General features: G+C 44.7%; 1 protein-coding gene across 3 annotated transcripts in view; it reads left to right on the top strand.

Annotated features, from left to right (window-relative positions):
* Window positions 1-23,142, top strand: part of DUS2 (dihydrouridine synthase 2) — a 498,816-nt gene that overhangs the window by 348,421 nt on the left and 127,253 nt on the right. For all 3 annotated transcript variants that reach the window (XM_075325642.1, XM_075325643.1, XM_075325644.1), the window contains one exon: window positions 8,658-8,813. In XM_075325642.1, the coding sequence (XP_075181757.1) occupies window positions 8,658-8,813 (156 nt within the window). The remainder of the gene's footprint in view (window positions 1-8,657; window positions 8,814-23,142) is intronic.

The raw sequence follows: 23,142 nt of genomic DNA, 5'->3' as shown, positions 1-23,142 counted from the left end.
AACTTTGTCATTAGTACCAATGTGCACCATGACCGCTGGGTTTTCCCCAGCCCCACCCAGCAATCTGTCTATCCGATCCGCAATATGCCGAACCCGCGCACCCGGCAGACAACACACTGTTCGGCATTCACGGTCTCGGCGACAGATGACCCTGTCTGTCCGCCTAATTATAGAGTCCCCTACCACTAACATCTGTCTGGGCTTTGCTGCACTCCTATTTCCGTCCTTCCTACAGTAGTTGTTTTCCTGGTTGCTAGGAGCAATGTCCTGCTGTAGTGACCCTAGTCCTGGCCCTTCATTCCTAATATCAGCCAAACAGGCATATTTACTAGATTGTGCCAGGTCAGGACTAGGCTCCCTGACACTTTTCCCCCTACCTCTTCTTCTAACTGTTACCCAACTACCTACCTCTGGGTCCTGATCTTCTCCACCTCCACCCTCCTCCATATCACTGATAGACTGGACTCTGCGGCGCCAGCACATGTCTCTCAGGGGTGCGATGTCACTTCTGGGCTCCCTGACTGCGGCCATCCCGGCTGTCCGATGGACTCAGTCTCACACCAGGGTCCTGCAGTGGAACGTCTTGCAGCATCAGACCGCTCACGGGGATCGTCTGGACAGTCTCCTAGTTCTCAGCCCTCACACGCTCCAGTCCCTCTATTGGTGGCTGGATCCCGTCAACTTAGAAATGGGGGTGCCTTGGCTGGTATGAGAGCCAGTGGTAGAGACCACCGACGCCAGCCTCTACGGTTGGGGTGCACATTTGGACACTCAGTTCATTCAGGGGCGATGGTCTGGAAGAGAAGCTCAAGGTTCCTCGAATACAAGGGAATTGCTGGCGGTGGAAAAGGCGTTAGGTCATTTCCTCCCGTCATTGATGGGTCGCCCTGTAAAAATCCTGACAGACAACCAGGCGACAGTGGCGTATCTCAACCACCAGCGGGGTACTCACTCCAGGCATCTTATGTCCATCACAAGCAGAATCACGTCTCTGGCAGAGGCTCACCTAGACTCCCTATCGGCAGTATACATCCGAGGGAAGGAGAACATAATGGCGGATTTTCTCAGTCGCAACCGGTTTCACCAAGGTGAATGGCCTTTGAATCAGTCCGTTTTCACCAGGATAACGGAGATAGATTTATTTGCGACCAGAACCAACAGGAAGGTTCCCCAATTCTGTTCCCTGTATCCGAGGGATCGTCCCCACTCAGTAGATGCCCTATTGCTCAATTGGGACTTCCACCTCGCATATGCTTTCCCTACGATCGCCCTCCGTCCTGCGGTGCTCAGGAAGATACGGGAGGATCAAGCGGCAGTGATTCTCATAGCCCCCTTTTGGCCAAAGAGACCTTGGTTTTATTGGCTGACCAATCTGTCCATAACCGATCCATGGGTTCTTCCGGACCTACCAGATCTCCTGTCCCAGGGTCCAGCCTTCCACCCTCAGAACACCAAATTACATCTGACGGCGTGGTGCTTGAGAGGTCACTGTTAGGCGGCAAGGGGTTTTCTCCAGGTCTCATCTCCACTTTGATGCAGTGTCAGAAGCTTGTCACTACATGTATCTATGGGCGCATTTGGAACAAATTTTTGGCCTCCACGGGTGCAGATCCGGCTAAGCCGGCCCCTATCCCAGTTGTCTTAGAATTCCTCCAAAGAGGTTGGGAACTGGGTCTGTCGGTTAGTACCCTTAAAGTGCAAGTTTCCGCGTGGAGTGCCCTGTATAACCATGCCCTGGCCGGAGATCCCTGGGTGCTAGGTTCAGTAGTAGTAGTACAGTAGAACCTGTGCTAGGTCCAAACCTCCGTGCAGCATGCCCCTACCGTCCTGGGACCTTAACTTAGTCCTCTCGGCCTTGACACAGCCCCCGTTTGAGCCCTTAGATTCTATCTCACTCAAACATATGTCCCTGAAAACGATTCTCCTGGTCGCCCTCACTTCAACTGGATGTTAGGCGTTGTCTTCAGCAGTATCTGTTGGTCACTTCGGAATGGAGGAGGGGTAAGTCTCTGTTTGTAGTCTTCCAGGGTTGTAGGAAGGGGCTTAAGGCTTCCAAGTCCACCTTGGCCAGGTGGATCAGGGATGCCATCTCCGTTGCTTACACAGCCAGGGGTGAAGCCGTACCTCCTGGTTTGAAGGCACACTCCATACGAGCGATGGCATCTTCTTGGGCGGAGAGATCAGAGGTCTCCATCGAGCAAATATGTAAGGCGGCAACCTGGTCTTCTCCGTCCACCTTTTTTAATCACTATCGCCTTGATTTGTCATTCACTGACATCACCTTTGGGAGACGGGTTCTGCAGACCCTCCCTAGGTCTTCCTCTATGTAATTCTCTCGTGGTGCCGTCATGGGTGCTGGAAAAATACGTAATTACTTACCGGTAATGTGTTTTTTCTGAACCCATGACGGCACCCTTACATTCCCTCCCTGCCCTTAGGTGATGATAGTTTACTTCCTTTTCTCTCCTCTCCACTGGGCAGTTACGGTGGCAGGGTATGTCTTAACGATGTTCCTTTTTTCGGAGGCCCTGTCATGCTCGGTAAGCAACTGATGCGGGGAGAGGTGCCGCCCCTTTTTATTCTGGAGGTTTCCTGTCCTTGAAGGGCGGATCCCCTCTCTCGTGGTGCCGTCATGAGTTCAGGAAAAACACAGTACCGGTAAGTAATTACGTATTTCCACATCTGTGCTTGACAGTGGGGACGATGTTCTTTGGCTTTTAAGCATCATTTCTCTTCCTCCAAACATGGCGAGTTGAGTTCAGGCCAAAGAGCTCAATTTTTGTCTCATCTGACCACAGCACCTTCTGCCAATCACTCTAGAATCATCCAGGTGTTCATTGGCAGACTTCAGACGAGCCTGCAAATGTGCCTTCTTGAGCAGTGGGACTTTGCGGGCACTGCAGGATTTTAAGCTATTACGTCGTAATGTGTTACCAACAGTTTTCTTGGTGACGGTCGTCCCAGCTGCCTTAATATCATTAACACGTTCCCCTCCGTGTAGTTTTAGGCTGATCTTTCACCTTCCCCATGATCCTGGATACCCCACTAGGTGATATTTTGCATGGTGCCCCAGATTGATGTCGATTGACACCGATTTTGTATTTCTTCCATTTTCTTACTATTGCACAAACAGTTGTCTCCTTCTCACCCAGCGTCTTACTTATGGTTTTGTAGCCCATTCCAGCCTTGGGCAGGTCTATGATCTTGTCCTTAACATCCTTAGAAAGCTCTTTGGTCTTGCCCATGTTGTAAAGGTTAGCGTCTGACTGATTCATTGAGTTTGTGGACAGGAGTCTTATACAGGTGCCAATTTAAGACAGCTGTCTTTAAAGGGAAGGTATCGCGGTTTTTTCTTTTTGTATTAAAAATAGTGATTATGAAATCAAGTATTTCTAATACAAAATGAAAATCGCAGCTTATTTAGTTTTTATGTAATTATTATTTTACTGGAGGCACTGGGGGCCGCCATGCTGGATTTGCCGTGTGTGTAACGACAGTAACTCCTTCCTTTATGGCAGCCCCTGTGCATAGACTCTGATAGTCGGGCTCCGACCCCATGAAGTACGTTACAGTGGGCGTCTGCTGTGACCTGGACGCGCCCCCTGGGCTGTCCAGAACACAACAGAGGGAGGAGTTCAGCGCCATTATTGTGGAGCTCACAGCGTGTGCTGTTTGCTCCACTTTACCCCTGTCACCCGCCGGGATATGTGAGTACGGGCCGCCTCCCCTCCCCTCGTTACTGTCTCCGATGACATCCCAGCCCTCCGTTCTCCCCAGCCCCTGCTCTGCCCCAGCTACTGATGCCGCCCCTCCCCCCTGCCGTTACCGTCTCCAATGACACCCCCCTCCCTCCGTTCTCCCAAGTCCCCGCTCTGCCCGCTGCCGCAGCTCCCCCAGCTCTGCCCGCCGCTGCTGTGTGTGTGTGTGTCACAAGGTCCCCATCAGGGGTGATTGTGAGTGTGTCGGCGCTTGCGATGCTGTGCAGTGAGCTAACTGGACCTGCGAGAGGATCACATGGGGAGCATGTGATATCTCCGGATGTTGTGAGTGTGTGTGCGTGATTGTACAGGTATGTGCGATATCGTGAGTGTGTGTGAGTGTATGCGATCGGATGTGTGAGTGTATGCGATCGGATGTGTGAGTGTATGCGATCGGATGTGTGAGTGTATGCGATCGGATGTGTGAAATGTCGGCCGGACGCAGGGGAGGATGGCATGCAGCACAGCTGCCTGGAGCGCCTACCGGAGGTCACAGGGAGGAATGATGTGAAAGGTGTGTGTGTGTGTGTGTGTGGGTGTGGCACAAGGTCCCCATCAGGAGGTGATTGTGTGTGTCTGTAGCACAAGGTCCCCATCAGGGGTGATTGTGTGTGTGTATGGCACAAGGTCCCCATCAGGGGTGATTGTGTGTGTGGCACAAGGTCCCCATCACAGGTGATTGTGTGTGTGTGTGTGTGTGTGTGTGTGTGTGTGTGGCACAAGGTCCCCATCAGTGGTGATTGTGTGTGTGTGTGGCACAAGGTCCCCGTCAGGGGTGATTGTGTGTGTGTGTGCAAGCGCGTGCCACTGCATGTGAGTACCTGTGTGTGTACCGGTGATACTGTCTGCAGGGTTGTGTATCTAATCCTATCCTGTGTGATACTGTCTGCTGAGCCGTGTATCTAATCCTCTCCTGTGTGATACTGTCTGTACGGCTGTGTATCTAATCCTGCCGTGTGATACTGTCTGCTGAGCTATGTATCTAATCCTGTTGTGTGCTACTGTCTGCTGAGCCGTGTATCTAATCCTATGTTGTCTGATACTGTCTGCAGGGCTGTTTATCTAATCCTCTCCTGTGTGATACTGTCTGCAGGGCTGTGTATCTAATCCTATCGTGTAATACTGTCTGCAGGGCTGTGTATCTAATCCTATCATGTAATACTGTCTGCAGGGCTGTGTATCTAATCCTATGTTGTGTGATTCTGTCTGCTGAGCTGTGTATCTAATCTTATCCTGTGTGATACTGTCTGCAAGGCTGTGTATCTAATCCGATCGTGTGATACTGTCTGCTCAGCTGTGTATCTAATCCTATCCTGTGTGATGTCTGCAAAGCTGTGTATCTAATCCTCTGCTGTGTGATATGGTCTGCACGGCTGTGTATCTAATCCTATCCTGTGTGATACTGTCTGCAGAGCCATGTATCCAATCCTATCGTGTCATACTGTCTGCTGAGCTGTGTATCTAATCATGTCCGGTGTGATACTATCTGCTGAGCCGTGTATCTAATCCTATCCTGTGATACTGTCTGCACAGCTGTGTATCTAATCCTCTCCTGTGTGATACTGTCTGCACGGCTGTGTATCTAATCCTATCCTGTGATACTGTCTGCACAGCTGTGTATCTAATCCTATAATCCTATCCTGTGTGATACAGTCTGCAGGGCTGTGTATCTAATCCTATGCAATACTGTCTGCTGAGCTGTGTATATAATCCTATCCTTTGTGATTCTGTCTGCTGAGCTGTGTATCTAATCCTATCCTGTGTGATACTGTCTGCTGAGCTGTGTATCTAATCCTATCCTGTGTGATACTATCTGCAGAGCCGTGTATCCAATCCTATCGTCATACTGTCTGCTGAGCTGTGTATCTAATCCTATCCTGTGATACTGTCTGCACAGCTGTGTATCTAATCCTCTCCTGTGTGATACTGTCTGCACAGCTGTGTATCTAATCCTATCCTGTGTGATACTGTCTGCAGAGCCGTGTATCCAATCCTATAGTGTCATACTGTCTGCAGAGCCGTGTATCTAATCCTATCCTGTGTGATTCTGTCTGCTGAGCTTTGTATCTAATCCTATCCTTTGTGATACTGTCTGCTGAGCTGTGTATCTAATCCTATCCTGTGTGATACTGTCTGAGCTGTGTATCTAATCCTCTCCTGTGTGATACTGTCTTCTGAGCTATGTATCTAATCCTATCCTGTGTGATACTGTCTGCTGAGCTGTGTATCTAATCCTATCCTGTGTGATACTGTTTGCAGAGCCGTGTATTTAATCCTATCGTGTCATACTGTCTGCTGAGCTGTGTATCTAATCATGTCCGGTGTGATACTGTCTGCTTAGCCGTGTATCTAATACTCCTGTGTGATACTATCTGCTGAGCCGTGTATCTAATCCTATCCTGTGTGATTGTCTGCTGAGCTGTGTATCTAATCCTCTCCTGTGTGATACTGTCTTCTGAGCTATGTATCTAATCTTATCCTGTGTGATACTGTCTGCTGAGCTGTGTATCTAATCCTATCCTGTGTGATACTGTCTGCAGAGCCGTGTATCCAATCCTATTGTATCATACTGTCTGCTGAGCTGTGTATCTAATCATGTCCGGTGGGATACTGTCTGCTTAGCCATGTATCTAATACTATCCTGTGATGCTGTCTGCACAGCTGTGTATCTAATCCTCTCCTGTGTGATACTGTCTACACAGCTGTGTATCTAATCCTATCCTGTGTGATACTGTCTGCAGGGCTGTGTATCTAATCCTATCCTGTGTGATACTGTCTGCTGAGCTGTGTATCTAATCCTATCCTGTGTGATACTCCTGCTGTCCTTGGTGACACTTTAGACATTTCTGGTCACCATGAAAATGGCTGTGCATTTTTTTCTTACATGTCATTCTCTGTTATCTGTTGTAAACACTCAGATTAGGAGGGGGGAGGCGTGCCATCACACACAGGAGAGCAGACTCCGCCCACTTTACGGCAGGCTGTAATCTGAGCTTTTTATACAGTGGAAATTCAGTAGGATTTCAGAAGCTGCTCCCCCTAGTGTTTAACAGTGGAAAATATCAAACTTTTTAAAAAAAATTTTTATATTTTGCACAATAAAAAAAAATAATATTTAAACAAAACATTTAAACATTATTACTTTACATTTTTTCAGTTATTTTTTTTTTTTTTTGACGATACCTTCCTTTTAATGCAGGTAAAGTTGATTAAGAGTAAGTGGTCTGTAGGAGCCAGAACGCTTGATGGTTGGTAGGGGATAAAATACTTATTTTTCTCTGCAAAATGCAAATAAATGTATATAATTTATACTATGAGATTTTTGGATTTTATTTTGGATATTGTATCTCTCACTGTTAAAATTAACCTACCCTTAAAATTATAGAATGTTCATGTCAGTGGGCAAACTTACAAAATCAGCAAGGGATCAAATAATTATTTCCTTCACAGTACATTAAACATATATCATCCCAAAAATGTATTTTATACAGTGGGAACAAAAATTCTAAACAAAAATGCAAGTTAATAAGTTGTAATTTTTCTCCTATTCATTGCAGAGATATTAGCTTGTGAAGATTAGGTTATATGTTATGAAAAACTGGGTGTTACTCGAGATTCTTCTCTGGGGCCTGTACTTCTGAGGCTGCTTTCACACTACGTTTTTTTAGCATGCGTCATGAACGTTTTTTTGCTGTAAAAGTGGATCCTGTTTTTGCAAAGAAAAACGCATGCAAACGCATGTGTTATTTTGCAGGATCTTATCACTTTAAGTTTATGGGCGGGCATTGGAATCATGTGATCGGGAGTGAGGGGAACTGAACGTGAAAGACTGGGAGCCAACATCTGACAGCTGTGGAGGCTCGTAACCAAGGTAAACATCGGGTAACTTGCTTGGATACCCGATATTTACATTGGTTACGAGCGTCTGCAGCTGCTAGGAGCAGGGCTGCCTGCTCCCTGCACACGTAACCAAGATAAACATCGGGTAACTAAGCCCGCGGTTACCCGATGTTTACCTTTGTTACGAGCGTCCTCCGCTCTTAGGTGGGGGAGAGTGGAGGGAGGGGGAGGGAAGGAGGTGGAGAGAGAGGGAGGGAGGGGGAGGGAGGGAGGGAGGGAGGGAGTGCGAGGGAGAGACTGATCACGCGAGGCTGGTTTCTGTGCATGCTCAGTAGAGCAAGCAGGATCCTGTCTATCAGCATACCAGCGTTCACATGCGTTTGCATGCTGTTTAGTCAGGATCCAGCAATTTGCAGTATTTGGACGCAGCTCAAAAACACTACAAGTAGCGTTTTTGAAAAAAGTTAAAAAACTGCAAGTCGCTGGATTCTTACTATAACGCACGCAAACACAGGTGAACGCATGTTGACGCGAGTCCATTGCAAATGCATTGAAATAAAAACGCATTTGCACTGGATCCGTTTTTGCGTTAAAAAATGTTCATGACGCATGTTAAAAAAAGTAGTGTGAAAGCAGCCTTACCCTGCATGACATTAACCAATCATATGCAGGAGGCATCATGCATGAGCCCTGTCCCCCCCCCCAAGAAAAAGGTCAGAAGGACGTGCTTTCTTCGGAGAGATGAAATGACATCCTTGATCTCCGTAATGGAGTACAGCAGAGCCTATTGGGAGTAGCAAAAATTGTAACCTAAATTTCTATCACCGAGAGGAGAAATTAATAAATAAAGACTGAGTTTTATACAGTTATGCAGCCACTATGGTGTGGCCAATTTAACATGTTGAAAGTGGTAAAAGATCCTCTGTGAAGCGCAAATAGGCCTCTTTCTTCAAGGGGTTACTGTTTGATGATTCATGCTGTATACACTTACTTATGTATTGATTTACAAAAATAATTCTGAATATGATTGAGATGTGTCATCTTGTTTTTTTTGCTTAGTGAAGTATTTGAAATGACTTCATTTTATGAGAGCTGCCAGCTTTCTCAAGAACGCAAGAAAGTTTCCCTAAATGTCAGCATTCAAGAGACGCAAATTACTGATAATGACAATGAAGAAAATCATGACACTGTTCAAATGCCAGTTAAGTTTGAGAGGTAAGAATCCCTTTGGGACAACTCATTTTTATATAGCATGTTTTAAACAACCCTCCATTAATTGTACGTTAATTGCAGTACCTTTCCTTAGACTGTCCTCCTTAAACACAGCAATTTGTTTAACCAACTTGAGCCCTGTAAAGCTTTTCTTTCTTTGGAATGCAATATTCTTAAACTAGTTGAGATGTGACAGTGTCAAATTTTTTTTAGGTGCATGATATGGAAGCATAAGTGATGTATAAACAATTTATCTGTCACAGAAATATCCAATCTGATGAGTGTACACATATAATAATGTCCCCATATGCAATAGATAGCTGTCAATCGACCATCGTTCGGAAGATGATGTGAAAGACCGCTCTCCTGATCCTCCATACACAGGACCGCACAACTCAGCACAGTACTCCTGTGCTCTGCTGGAGAGCTGCAGCCTGACATCTCTGGTTGCAGCTTATTGTACTAGAATAAAAGGATTATCAGTCCAAAATTGGAAGTGCTGGATCCTTTTCTCCCACGACCTATCAAACTGTCCACTGAGCCTGCCGATATCGGTGGGTTTGCCCAGTGTTACTGTAATTTGCATGATAGGCTTAAGACTATGTCTGCACACTGCATCTTTTACTGCGTTTTTGGTGAAGTTTTGTGGTCACAAAGATGCACCCAAATGCATGTGTTTACTTCCCCCAGCAAAGTCGATGAGATTTCTATTTTGCTGTCCACACAATGTGTCTTTTTTTGGCTGCGTTTTTGAAGATGCAGCCAAGATGGAGCATGTCAATTATTTTTGCCATTTTGTCCATGCGTTTCGGAGGACTGGCAGATCAATCCCCCGCTGACTCGGGTCGGCGGCGGATTGATCCCTGGTATCTGGCCAGTTGCCGGTCCCCATATAATGTCCAGAATCTAGCGCAAAGGGGTAGGAGCAATCACTTCATACTTACCGAATCACCGGCGCAGCTGTCACACTGCTCCTGCTGCCGCTCATTCACTACCCGGGGCGCTCATTACCTTCATTGAATGTGCACTGCTTCCCCTGCCCACCGGCATCTGTGATTGGTTGCAGTCAGATGCGACCCCACGCTGAATGGCAGAGTGTCTGATGCTTCCAATCACAGATGCCGGTGGGTGGGTCTATATTGTTCAGGAAAATAAATAAATAAACATATATTACCATATTATGATACCCAGCACAGATAAAGCCATGGCTACAGGCTACAGCCCCCCAACCATGTGCTTATCTTGGCTGGCTATCAAGATAGGTGGAACCACATGCAGCTTTTTTTTTATTTTTTATGCGGTCCCCTCAATTTTGATACCCAGCCAAGATAAAGCCCAACAGCTGAGGTCTTGTATTCTCAGGCTGGGGAGACCCATGATTATAGGGCGCCCTCCAGCCTAAAAATATCAATCTACAGCCGCCCGGAATTGCCATATCCATTAAATGCGACAGTCGCGGCACTTTGCCTGGCTCTTGTCGATTGCCCTGGTGCGGTGGCAATCGGAGTAATATGGAGTTAATGGCAGCCCAAAGCTGCTATTATGCCATAGATTTGTAATGGGAGGCATCTATTACTAATCTGTAAGTGGATGTAAATAAACACAAACACCCAAAAAATCCATTATTTGAAATAAAATACAAAAAGCACCCTCTTTCACCACTATATTAACCCTCAAAACACCTCTTCAGGTCCAACGTAATCCACATGAGGTCTCACAATTCTTCCAGCACTGCTACATTTGAATTCACACTGAGATGCCATAGAACATGACCGCCCACTGTGAAGTTCAGGCAGTGACTGAAGTGAGCCACGCGATCAGTGGTGACTGTGACTGTGGGAATCCTCAGCTGTGGCCGCTTTTTAACCTGAGTGACGTGATCGTTGATCGCAGCTCAGTCTCTGCCTGAACCTCATAGCGCGTACTCATATTCTATGTAGTAGAGCTGAATTGTCGTATGACCTCGTGTGGAATACGTTGGAGCTGCAGGAGTGATTTGGGAGATAATAAAGGGGTGAAAATTGCATTTTTGTCTTTTATTTCAAATAAGGGATTTTTTGCATGTTTGTGTTTATTTACTTTCACTTACAGATTAGTTATGGGGGGGTCTCATAGATCCCTTCCAGTACTACTCTAGGGCTTAGTGTTAGCTTTGGGCTGCCATTAACTCTTAATTACCTACATTGCCACAGCACCAGTGCAGCTGGAAGAGCCCAGTCCAGCGCTAGGTGTGTTTACATGCTAAGGGGACCAACTAGCCAAAGCAACTAATGCCCTTGCGACTAGTCCCTGGCCTCATCATATTATAAAGGATCTTTAGAAATACTTTTTCTAAAGATCCCTTTATCTATGCTACTAGATAGATGGTTAGGCAGGGATTAGCAATATGCACCCAGAACTGCTCGTGGTTCTGGGTGCATATTGCACCTGACAGGATCCCTTTAATTCCTGTGAAGCACCTAAAGGGTTGGTAAATTCTTGAATGTGATTTTGAGTGTTTCAGTTTTTAAAATTGTGTCACTTTTGGGTATTTTTTGTCAAATTGGACCCTTCAAAGTGATTTCAAATGTGATATGGTCCCTAAAAAAAATGGTTTTGTAAATTTTTGAGATATTGCTGATAATCTTTTAACCTTTCTAACTTCCTAAATAAAAAAACAAACTGTGTTTCAAAAAATAGTGCTTTTGTAAAGTACACATGTGGTTAATTATTAATGATTTTGTGTGATATAATTATTAGTTTAAGGGCATAAAAAAAAATAAAAGTTCAACATTTTCAAAATGTTCACAATTTTTGTAAAATTTTCGATATTTTCATAAATAAATGCAAATGAAATTGACCAAAATTTACCAAGTATTATGAATAAAAACGTTCTGCGTTTTTTGGGATCCAGAGAAGCGTTCCAGAGTTATCTTACAAAATGACACTGTCAGAATTGTGAAATTTTGGCCTGGTCAGGACGGTAAAACCAGGCTTACTGGTAAAAGGGTTAAGGACATAAAAATTAAAAGTTTGATGAAAAGTTTAAAAAAATTGCAATTTTTCAAACTTCCAATTTTCCAATTGAGATATAAACACAAATCATATCGACCTCAATTTACCAGTAATATGAAGTACAAAATATCATGAAAAAACTTTCTTGGAATCACTGGGATATGTTAAAGCATTACAGAGTCATTACCAGATAAAGTGACACTGTTCAGAAGTGAAAAATTTGGCCTGGTCAGGAAGGTGAAAACTGGCTTTGGCAATTAGGGGTTAAAGAGATAAGATAGAAAAAGTTTTGAAATAATTTTTCTTCACATGATTTTTTTTACATGACAAAAAACTGTCATTTTAACAAATGTGTGGACTTCTTATATCCACTGTATAATATTTAACTACATTGGCAAAACACATCTTTCTTTCTTTTTCTTCTTCTCTATTCCTGGTGTCTTTAAAATAACATTACAAACAAATCACAGAAAATGGGATCAAATCAAGGATATTTTCAAACCCCAATTCATAGGTAGCATGAATGAAAAAAAAAGCAAAAACAAAAGACGTGCGTATTGGAAACCTGCGAGTTAAAGAAGTTAAAGAGCATGACTGTATACCTGTGTAATGGCATATATTTCTGTCTCCAGGGTCATACATTCTACCTACCCTACATATTTTTTTTTGTAACTAAAGAGAAAACTTCCCAACATATACCTCTAATAGATGGTTGCAATATACCGTATTTTTTGGACTATAAGACACACTTTTTTCCCCCCAAATGTTTGGGGAAAGTGGGGGGTGCGTCTTATGGTCTGAATGTGGCTGCGGGGAATGAGGGTGCTGCGGGGGAGCGGGTCATCGGGGGCACGAGCAGGCTATAGCAGCGCCTGCCGTGACCACGTGGGCCCTCTCATTTCATATCCACGCCCATCCTCCCACCCATGATGGGCGGGGGATGAGCGGGGGGGTGCGCGCGCATAATTAACAGCCGGTCCGCATGATCAGTCCTGGCAACTACAGCCTGGAGTGATCATGTGCGGCTGTATTCACTGCCCTCCGTGCATCATTATCAGTGCAGGGTGCAGTGAATCAGTGTACTCACCCGTCACAGTGTGTGGAGCCGTCCCCCTGCAGAATTGCGATGTCTTCCTGTCTGAGCTGGTCAGCTAGTGTCCACACAGATCAGCTGACCGGCACAGACAAGAAGACATCGCGATGCTGCAGACAACGGTGACGGCTCCACACAGCGGCGCTGCAGCTGAGACAGAGAGGAAGCTGATCGGTGCTGCAGGGAGTGAGGAAAGGTGAGTATAAACGTTTATTTTTTTTCTGTGCCACAGGATACAGGCCATATACCAGGATGGGGGTATTTTATGAGCAGGATGGGGGTATATTATGAGCAGGATGGATGGGGGTATATTATGAGCAGGATGGATGGGGGTATATTATGAGCAGTATGGGGTATATGAGCAGGATGGGGGGTATATAGCAGGATGGTATATGAGCAGGATGGATGGGGGTATATGAGCAGGATGGATGGGGGTATATGAGCAGGGGTACCTTAGTAGAGAATTTGGGGACATTACCCCCATAATAGTGTCAGCAGCAGAGCCTCACCCCATAACAGTGTGTCATGACCACATTTTTTGGTTAAAATTTTATTTTCCTATTTTTCTCCTCTAAAACCAGGGTGCGTCTTATGGTCCGGTGCGTCTTATAGTCCAAAAAATATGGATAGGAAACTGTGGAAAAACAAAGCGCAATAGGGTATTACCCCAACAATGGAAGGGGGTAAAAAGGAGTATCACACTCACCTCTGATGGTTGTGCCAGTCACAACCACTATATAAGCATGTAAGAATCCGGGTCCAGGCAGCAGCCCCAAGGAAAGCTGATAACAGAGAGTAATAGAGGAAGGGTCTAAAATCCGCGCCAAGGACTCAATGGATCCAATGAAGAGATTAATGCTTCTTTTAATATCATGCACAGGTCTATGCGTTTCAGGAGTCGCAGCTCCCTTCTTCAGGACAACAGGCAGAAAAACATCAAATCTGTTACAATGGGGAATTGTGCGGTTTAAAAGCATGCATTGACGTCATGGGACCACCCATCACAGAAAAAAACCCAAATTGCAGGCGGGATCATGATCATTCTAGACTCCTGTGACATTATAGTGACTGATATAGTGATGGATATGCTTAATAAAAAAGAAACTTATTGTATCTACAGACTACATACACTTAAACCTCTGGGCCTCAATGAGATCACCGATTTATTTTATTAATTTTAATATTCAGTATAAATTTCTTATAATTTATAATAATATATTTTTATCACATAATTTTTACCCTCTTACGTGTAATTTTTATATATAAATATAGAGTAGTGTGTTTTTTAATGTTCCAATAAAATTCCTTCCTCCATTTTTTCCCCCATCCCCCCCCCCGGTTCTTTGAATCTTTACCCTTCATGCCAGGTTTTAAAGTATTAATCACCCGTTTTTAGGAATATTGTGACCTCCCTTAGATATATATTATATATATATATTTTATAATTCTATATTTTTGGTTCGTATATATTAATATATAGTTTTCCCATTTATCACGTTTCCTCCTTAAGATATTACTGCACAGGTGCAGAGAAATATATATTATACATTATATATTATTTTTCCTGCACTGTTGAATTTTCGCACCCACCTTTCACTGGTGTTTTATTGAACCTCAATTAACCCTGCCTGGACACCGCTTGAATGTGTGGCTTCCCGTCCCCTACTACATTCCTAAATCCTATAACCTAATAGAAACCTTTTCTGGTATGTGCAGGTTATCGCCAGCAGAACAAAAGATCATGACATGGAGTAAATCTTTTTTTCCGGCTACAAATCTCGCTTCATACTGTTTATATGTTGCTTGGTTTGTGACCGGTCCTCACTGAAATGTTATTTTTAACTAGAGACACCAACTTTTCCATTTCTTTAGTAATTTATTTTACAATTCTGTTCAGAGCCCATTCAATCATGGTTGTGCAGACAGACTTAGTTTGTTTCCACGTCTTTGAACTCAGTTCACCTTTCTGGCACTAGTTCCGTATTTTTTCTTTGAAAGTAGTTTAATAGATAGCTCCCTGCCACCCGCAGCTTTTTAGCAATTCCTCGACAGTGTCAGGGGTTTTACTAATAGAACCATAGGAGATCTGCTTTAGCAGTAAGCATGCTAAGAATATTGGATGATCATGACACGGGGCGGCGGTCCTGTGGTCTAATTCTCTTCCTTTCTAGGGCATCGTGCTGGAATTCTCTCTTTTTTCAGGTTCTCATCACATGAATGTTTCACCATTTTTTATTATTTATTTATTCATTTTATTTTTCATATTTTTCTGCACGTTGTTCCTATGATAAGAAATCAGATCAGTTGCATGTATTTAATTAGGATTTCACGTATTTGTTTGATTACAATCCTATTTTCCAATGTTCACTATAACGTCACAGGAGTCTAGAATGATCTTGATCCCGCCTGCAATTTGGGTTTTTTTCTGTGATGGGTGGTCCCATGACGTTAATGCATGCTTTTAAACCGCACAATTCCCCATTGTAACAGATTTGACGTTTTTCTGCCTGTTGTCCTGAAGAAGGGAGCTGTGACTCATGAAACGCGTAGACCTGTGCATGATATTAAAAGAAGCATTGATCTCTTCATTGGATCCATTGAGTCCTTGGCGCGGATTTTAGACCCTTCCTCTATTACTCTCTGTTATCAGTCCAAAAAATATGGTATGCTAATCTGTAGGCATATACAGGTGCATCTCAATAAATTAGAATATCATAAAAAAGTTAATTTATTTCAGTTATTCAATACAAAAAGGGAGACACATTATATAGAGTCATTATAAGCAGAGGGATCTATTTCAAGTGTTTATTTCGGTTAATGTTGATACAGCCAATGGAAACCCAAAAGTTATTATTTCAGAAAATTATATTATATAAGTCCAACTGAAAAAAGGATTTGAAACTAAGACTTGTTGGCAATTTTTTTTTTTTATTTATATACCATGAAGTCAAATGGATGTATAGCTATGTGGCATGGAGCTCACGGTGCCTCATTTCTACTTACCTCCATTTACCATGATGACTCAAGGATTTGAATAAACGCGTCAGAAAGGAGAAGAGTGAGCTGTGACTGCCCCTGGTATTTTTGGGGTAATGTGTTGGCATGTTGTGCCCCCCCCCACCCGCCTTTAAAGTAATAACAGTTACTATTAACAGCAGGAGGGGTTTGGTGAGAACACTCTGCTCTCTGTACAGTCACTTTACAATATTTTACAAAAAGAACAAGGAATAATTTGCGCATAAACAATTAGATTTTATTAATGAAATTTCTTAAAAAGACAATAAGTGATTTGTGATAGTGAACAAACAAACAAAAAGCATTAATGACTGACATACATGAATAAAAAGTATATATTAGTCTGTATAAATATGTAAAAATTTGTATTGCATCATAGGTATATACTAAAGGTTGCACCATTGTGCAGACATATTATATCTGTACATATCCACATAATGTGGGGAGTATGTAGAACTGAGCTGGTTAGTAGAGTTGAGCGCGGTTCGCGGTTCGAGGTTCTCCAGTTCTAGGCTCGAGTGATTTTGGGTCCTGTTCTAGATCGAACTAGAACTCGAGCTTTTTGCAAAAGCTCGATAGTTCTAGAAACGTTCGAGAACGGTTCTAGCAGCAAAAAAACAGCTAATTCCTAGCTGGCTTTCCGCTGTAATAGTGTAAGTCACTCTGTGAATCACACTATTATGACATTTCAGTGTATAGTGTGCGTGAACAGCGCCTTCAGATCACTGCTGTTTCTATAATGGCGATCGCCATTTTTTTTTTTTTTTTCCTTGTCTTCCTTCCCTAAGCGCGCGCGTGTAGTGGGGCGGGCCAGCATGTCAGCCAATCCCAGACACACACACAGCTAAGTGGACTTTTAGCCAGAGAAGCAACGGCATGTGTGATAGGATGTCCATGTCACATGTCCCTGCATTATAAAACCGGACATTTTCCTCCAGGACGCCATTATCTCTTCTGCGTCTTTGGTGTCAGACATCACTGTCGCAGCTCCGTCCTCCTGAGTCCTATCGCCGATACAGCTGTATGCGCTCCATACACAGCGTTAGACAGCTTAGGGAGAGCACTTTCTAGCAGTCCTTTTAAGGGCTCAAACCGGTAGGGTCAGAGCCATAGGTGACAGGTCCTGAAAACAGAGACAGCGTCTGTGTAGCCAAGGTCAGGGATTTCGTCGCTGCATTTCACCATTACGAGGGAATAGAAAGGCAGGCTTCCATTCCTCTACCCAGAGCCCCACAATCCTGGCACTGTACCCTCCTGTCCTCTGCACACTCCAACTCTTTTTAACTAAGCCATTATGCTAGCAGTCAGTGTACCTAGTGGCATCCTAAACGTGGCTATTGTACTTTTGTCTATTCACACTATTGTAAAGATATTTGCAGCACGTCTGCCTGCATTGCACACTCCAACTCTTTTTAACTAAGCCATTATACTAGCAAACAGTCAGTGTACCTAGTGGCATCCTAAACGTGGCTATTGTACTTTTGTCTATTCACACTATTGTAAAGATATTTGCAGCACGTCTGCCGGCATTGCACACTCCAACTCTTTTTAACTAAGCCATTATACTAGCAAACAGTCAGTGTACCTAGTGGCATCCTAAACGTGGCTATTGTACTTTTGTCTATTCACACTATTGTAAAGATATTTGCAGCACGTCTGCCTGCATTGCACACTCAAACTTTTTTTAACTAAGCCATTATACTAGCAAACAGTCAGTGTACCTAGTGGCATCCTAAACGTGGCTATTGTACTTTTGTCTATTCACACTATTGTAAAGATATTTGCAGCACGTCTGCCTGCATTGCACACTCCAACTCTTTTTAACTAAGCCATTATACTAGCAAACAGTCAGTGTACCTAGTGGCATCCTAAACGTTGCTATTGTACTTTTGTCTATTCACACTATTGTAAAGATATTTGCAGCACCTCTGCCTGCATTGCACACTCCAACTCTTTAACTAAGCCATTATACTAGCAAACAGTCAGTGTACCTAGTGGCATCCTAAACGTGGCTATTGTACTTTTGTCTATTCACACTATTGTAAAGATATTTGCAGCACGTCTGCCTGCATTGCACACTCAAACTTTTTTTAACTAAGCCATTATACTAGCAAACAGTCAGTGTACCTAGTGGCATCCTAAACGTGGCTATTGTACTTTTGTCTATTCACACTATTGTAAAGATATTTGCAGCACGTCTGCCTGCATTGCACACTCCAACTCTTTTTAACTAAGCCATTATATTAGCAAACAGTCAGTGTACCTAGTGGCATCCTAAACGTGGCTATTGTACTTTTGTCTATTCACACTATTGTAAAGATATTTGCAGCACGTCTGCCTGCATTGCACACTCCAACTCTTTTTAACTAAGCCATTATACTAGCAAACAGTCAGTGTACCTAGTGGCATCCTAAACGTGGCTATTGTACTTTTGTCTATTCACACTATTGTAAAGATATTTGCAGCACGTCTGCCTGCATTGCACACTCCAACTCTTTTTAACTAAGCCATTATACTAGCAAACAGTCAGTGTACCTAGTGGCATCCTAAACGTGGCTATTGTACTTTTGTCTATTCACACTATTGTAAAGATATTTGCAGCACGTCTGCCTGCATTGCACACTCCAACTCTTTTTAACTAAGCCATTATACTAGCAAACAGTCAGTGTACCTAGTGGCATCCTAAACGTGGCTATTGTACTTTTGTCTATTCACACTATTGTAAAGATATTTGCAGCACGTCTGCCTGCATTGCACACTCCAACTCTTTTTAACTAAGCCATTATACTAGCAAACAGTCAGTGTACCTAGTGGCATCCTAAACGTGGCTATTGTACTTTTGTCTATTCACACTATTGTAAAGATATTTGCAGCACGTCTGCCTGCATTGCACACTCCAACTCTTTTTAACTAAGCCATTATACTAGCAAACAGTCAGTGTACCTAGTGGCATCCTAAACGTGGCTATTGTACTTTTGTCTATTCACACTATTGTAAAGATATTTGCAGCACGTCTGCCTGCATTGCACACTCCAACTCTTTTTAACTAAGCCATTATACTAGCAAACAGTCAGTGTACCTAGTGGCATCCTAAACGTGGCTATTGTACTTTTGTCTATTCACACTATTGTAAAGATATTTGCAGCACCTCTGCCTGCATTGCACACTCCAACTTTTTTTAACTTAGCCATTATACTAGCAAACAGTCAGTGTACCTAGTTGCATACAAGAAGTGGCTGTTGTACTCCATTAGTGCCCCACTGGTGCCAAGCTATTTCTAGCACCTGTGCAGGACACCCTCCTGCTCTGTTTTTAATAAGCTATAATGATAGCAAAAAATACTGCCATTTAATGGCATCATAGAACTGGCTGTTGTATTCCATTAGTGCCCCACTGGTGCCAAGCTATTTCTAGCACCTATGCATGACACCCTCCTGCACATTTTGCTACGCTAATGTTATAGCAAACTCAGGGAATTCATTGCTGCATTTCATAATTCGGAGGGATAGAAAGTCAGGCTTCCTTTAGCTTTTCCTTCTGTTCATAGACAGCATCTCCAAGAGCAATTTCCCCTCCACGTCTAAGTGTGGAGAGGCAGCTAGTGTGCATGCGTGTGCCGATTTACCCCAGCTGCAGCCTAATTACAGTGTTTCGCCTAGTGAGTATACTCAGCCTGACTGTGCCATTCCTGACGCTAAGTCTTCATTTCGGGATACAGCGCATGCTCCCACACTAAGTGTGAAAAGCCTCTTTGCACAGGTGCTTGCATTCCGTGCCGGGTCTAAGTCCTGTTTTGTGCCTAGACACCATGCTAAAGCTGATAGTCTTTTTTCAGAGACTGTATTTCATGCTACTGAGCATGCTCAGGCACTTACTGCATCAGAGACTATGTCCGGTAATAAACTCTTTGGCCCTGCCCCTGATGTGGGGGTCCCATATAGACCACAGGGCATCAGGTGTCCTCCCAAATGGCTTGCAGAGGCCCACCCCTATGACTTGTCACCGCATTATTGATGGTCAGACGATGACTGGTGAGGTGTTTGGGTCATGGCAGCCATGAGGTCATCATTGAAGTTGCGGTTCCAAATAGGACGCTAGTTATGCCACTCATGACGTGTCACTCTACTTTTGTCTCCAGGAGGTGCATTGTGGTTCACCCTGGTTTGGGGCGGACCCAGGTTATAAAAGGGGCTGGAGCCAACAAGGAGGTGCGCAGTCTTCTATTATGCTCCGAAAGAGCACACCTCCATGTGTTGAACCCATTGCGGCTTTAGGCCAGAGGTAGGCAAGGATAGGGTGTCGATGCAGGCCACCACCACAGTTGGTAACGCAGAACGGTTAAGACCAGCTCCTGTCCTACCAGTCCTGCTTGTGCAGCCCAGTGGCATTAACAGGCCTGCTGCTGCTGATGCGCCTGCTGTCCACAGGTGTGCCCCTACGCACACGGTCAGCGTACTCAATGGCCCCTGTGTTGTTACCAGGGAGTTCCTGGGCTGGGTGGGCATGTGGACCCTGTGACGCTAACAGGGCTCCCAGTCTCCAGATCCGAATGGCGTCTAACTCGGTTCAGGCTACTATTAGTTTCATAGCCACACAGCTCTGTATCCTCCACCAAACCTTCCAGTTGCCAACCTCTCCTTTTCCAACTGGGAGCACGGTGGACACTGACTGCTGATGGGGATATATACCTTTCTCTTTCTTTTCTTATTAATTTTCGTTATATAGCGGTAACATAGTATATACCACTTTATCCAAATCTACCAGTCCCACTGTAACAGATGGTGTTTCTTCAGCAAATGTTACTGTTGCTTAACCACCAAATCCACGGACCAAAACTTTTTCCCCTTTCCAACACACCTGTTCCCCTTTCCACCAGCATGTGTCCTTTTTCAACTCATTTTGGTATATGACCAAAAGTGCAACTCTGCAGGGACACCGTACTCAACGCCATCTCAGCACAGCAGCCAGCCCTCGGTCCCTCAGATGTGGACAAGTAAAAGACCATTTCCTCCTATCCATGACAAAGCGTTGAGATTCACTCTGTGCAGCACTGGTGTTTAGTGGAAAAGTAGATCTAAGATTGCGTACCACATTCTGCAGATACTCCTGTATACGTGCGTCCATTTCTATGGCAGGAATTATTTTGCCAAATTTTGTCTTGTACCGGGGATCTAACAGTGTGGCAACCCAGTATTCTGGATTACTTTGAATTCGTACAATCCGAGGGTCATGTATGTTGTAGGTAGTGCAGCAAGAAGGCGCTCATGTGTCTTGTGCATCCAGGAGGACCAAGTCCTTGGTGTGTTGGTGGCAGAGACGTGAGAATCGTGCCTCCTTCCTCTGCCCTCTCCCCACAACCTCGCACAACCGAAATGTGAGCAAGCTCTCACTCATCTGCTGAGTCTTCCATGCCCATCGCCAGTTCGTCCTCCATTTCTTCATGGGCTCCTGCACCTTCCTCAACACTTTTTGCTGATACTATGTGCCCTTGTTAATCCCTCTCCCTCACCATGACTGCCGCATAGGTGCCGCTGACCATCTGGACCTCGTAGATCTTGTTATCCCTTCCGCATATGACTCCTCCTGTACTTCCTCCCCTTCCTCTTGTCCCAACACCTGACTCCGAATAATAATTACAGTGTGCTCCATCCTGTAGATGACCAGAATTGTCACGCTGAAAATGACATTGCCAGTGCTAAACATCTTCGTCGACATTTGTAAACTGTGTAGCAGGGTGCATAGGTCCTTGATCTGACACCACTCCAGCAGCGTGATCTGCACCACCTCTGGATCAAGTTATCCCAGGCTATATGTCATAACGTATTGCAGCAGGGTTCGGCGGTGCTGCCACAAACGCTGCAACATGTGCAGATTCAAATTCCTGCGTGTGGGCACATCGCATTTCAGGCGTTTAACCACCAGACCTAAAGACTTCTGTAGCGACGAAAGTTGTTGAGCTGCTGTGTGCGCACGATGGAAGTGAGCACATAGCGAGCGTGCACGCTGCACAAGGCCATGTAGGCCGTGATGGTGTTTTAAAAATTGCTGGAGAATTAGGTTCAACACGTGAGCCATACAAGGCACGTGTGTCACATTGCCCTGACGATGGCCCGCAGCCAGGTTTGCATCATTGCCGCACACGGCTGTTAAGTCACCAACGGAGTCCGCTCCGTCAATTTGTACTCCGGTCGCCAGGTGACAACGTGTTCCTTTCATGAATAGTGCTGATGATGGGAGAGGAGTCGATGCCAGCGGCGCAGGTGGACGCAGGTTATGCTCACCCACTGGGCTGCATTACCTTGACAGATGCAGAATCTCTGGCTGAATGTATCTGGTGGGTATCTCACAGATGAAATACCATCATTCAGCTACAACCAATGGGAAGACACCACACCCTTTTTTATGCCCATCCTGTCTGCAGACCACTGCCAGACATAGCTCTGCTTTTACCCCCAGTTCAGTTTTATGATTTTGTGTGCTTGTTACCTGACTACTTTTCCTGCTTGCTGTTTATGTACCTTGTTGGCCGATCCGCATTTCACCTCTGCTTGTTTTCTGATTAAGTCCTGGCCGTCCCATTCTGTTCCTGTTACTCAATTAATGTTTTGACCCTGCCTGACTACTATTCTCTGGAACTGCAGCCTTCCACAGGTATTAATCACCTTGGGCCCTGTGCAATTCCTAATCCCTGTATAGGGGTTAAAGGGTTTCAGGGTTCTAGGGGTCCTGCTTGGTGAGTGGCTTCCCTCTAGCCTATCATTTACAGCCCATCTGAGTGTGTGGATCAAGCAAGGCGTTACACCGTGCTCTCTGCAGAAGGCCATGTGGGCCAGGATAGTGCTTTAAAAATTGCTGGACAACCAGGTTCAACACGTGAACCACACAAGGCACGTGTGTCACATTGTCACAGCGAAGGGCCGCACCCATGTTTGCATCATTGTCGCACCAGGCCTTCCCTGGCTGCTGGTTGAGTGGAGACAACCATTGATGAAACTCGGTCTCCAGAGCTAACCGTCCACAACTTCTCAGCGCTGTGACTCACATTTCCCATACATTTCAAAGTAAAACTTTGACCGCCTGATGGCATTGAGCTCTGCTGCCAGCATAGTAAGGAGGTGTGTGGTAGTCCTTGTGCGCAGTTACAAGGAAGGGTGGCCTGACCACACAGGGTTTGCGCCAAGGTGGAGGACCCACACGAGGTTGAAGAGGCAGAAGCAGTGTATTAACTTC

Source organism: Anomaloglossus baeobatrachus, chromosome 10, assembly GCF_048569485.1.
Source record: "Anomaloglossus baeobatrachus isolate aAnoBae1 chromosome 10, aAnoBae1.hap1, whole genome shotgun sequence".
Lineage (NCBI taxonomy): Eukaryota > Metazoa > Chordata > Amphibia > Anura > Aromobatidae > Anomaloglossus > Anomaloglossus baeobatrachus.
Note: the sequence above shows the minus strand (reverse complement) of the source record. Positions and strands in the feature narration are given on the sequence as shown.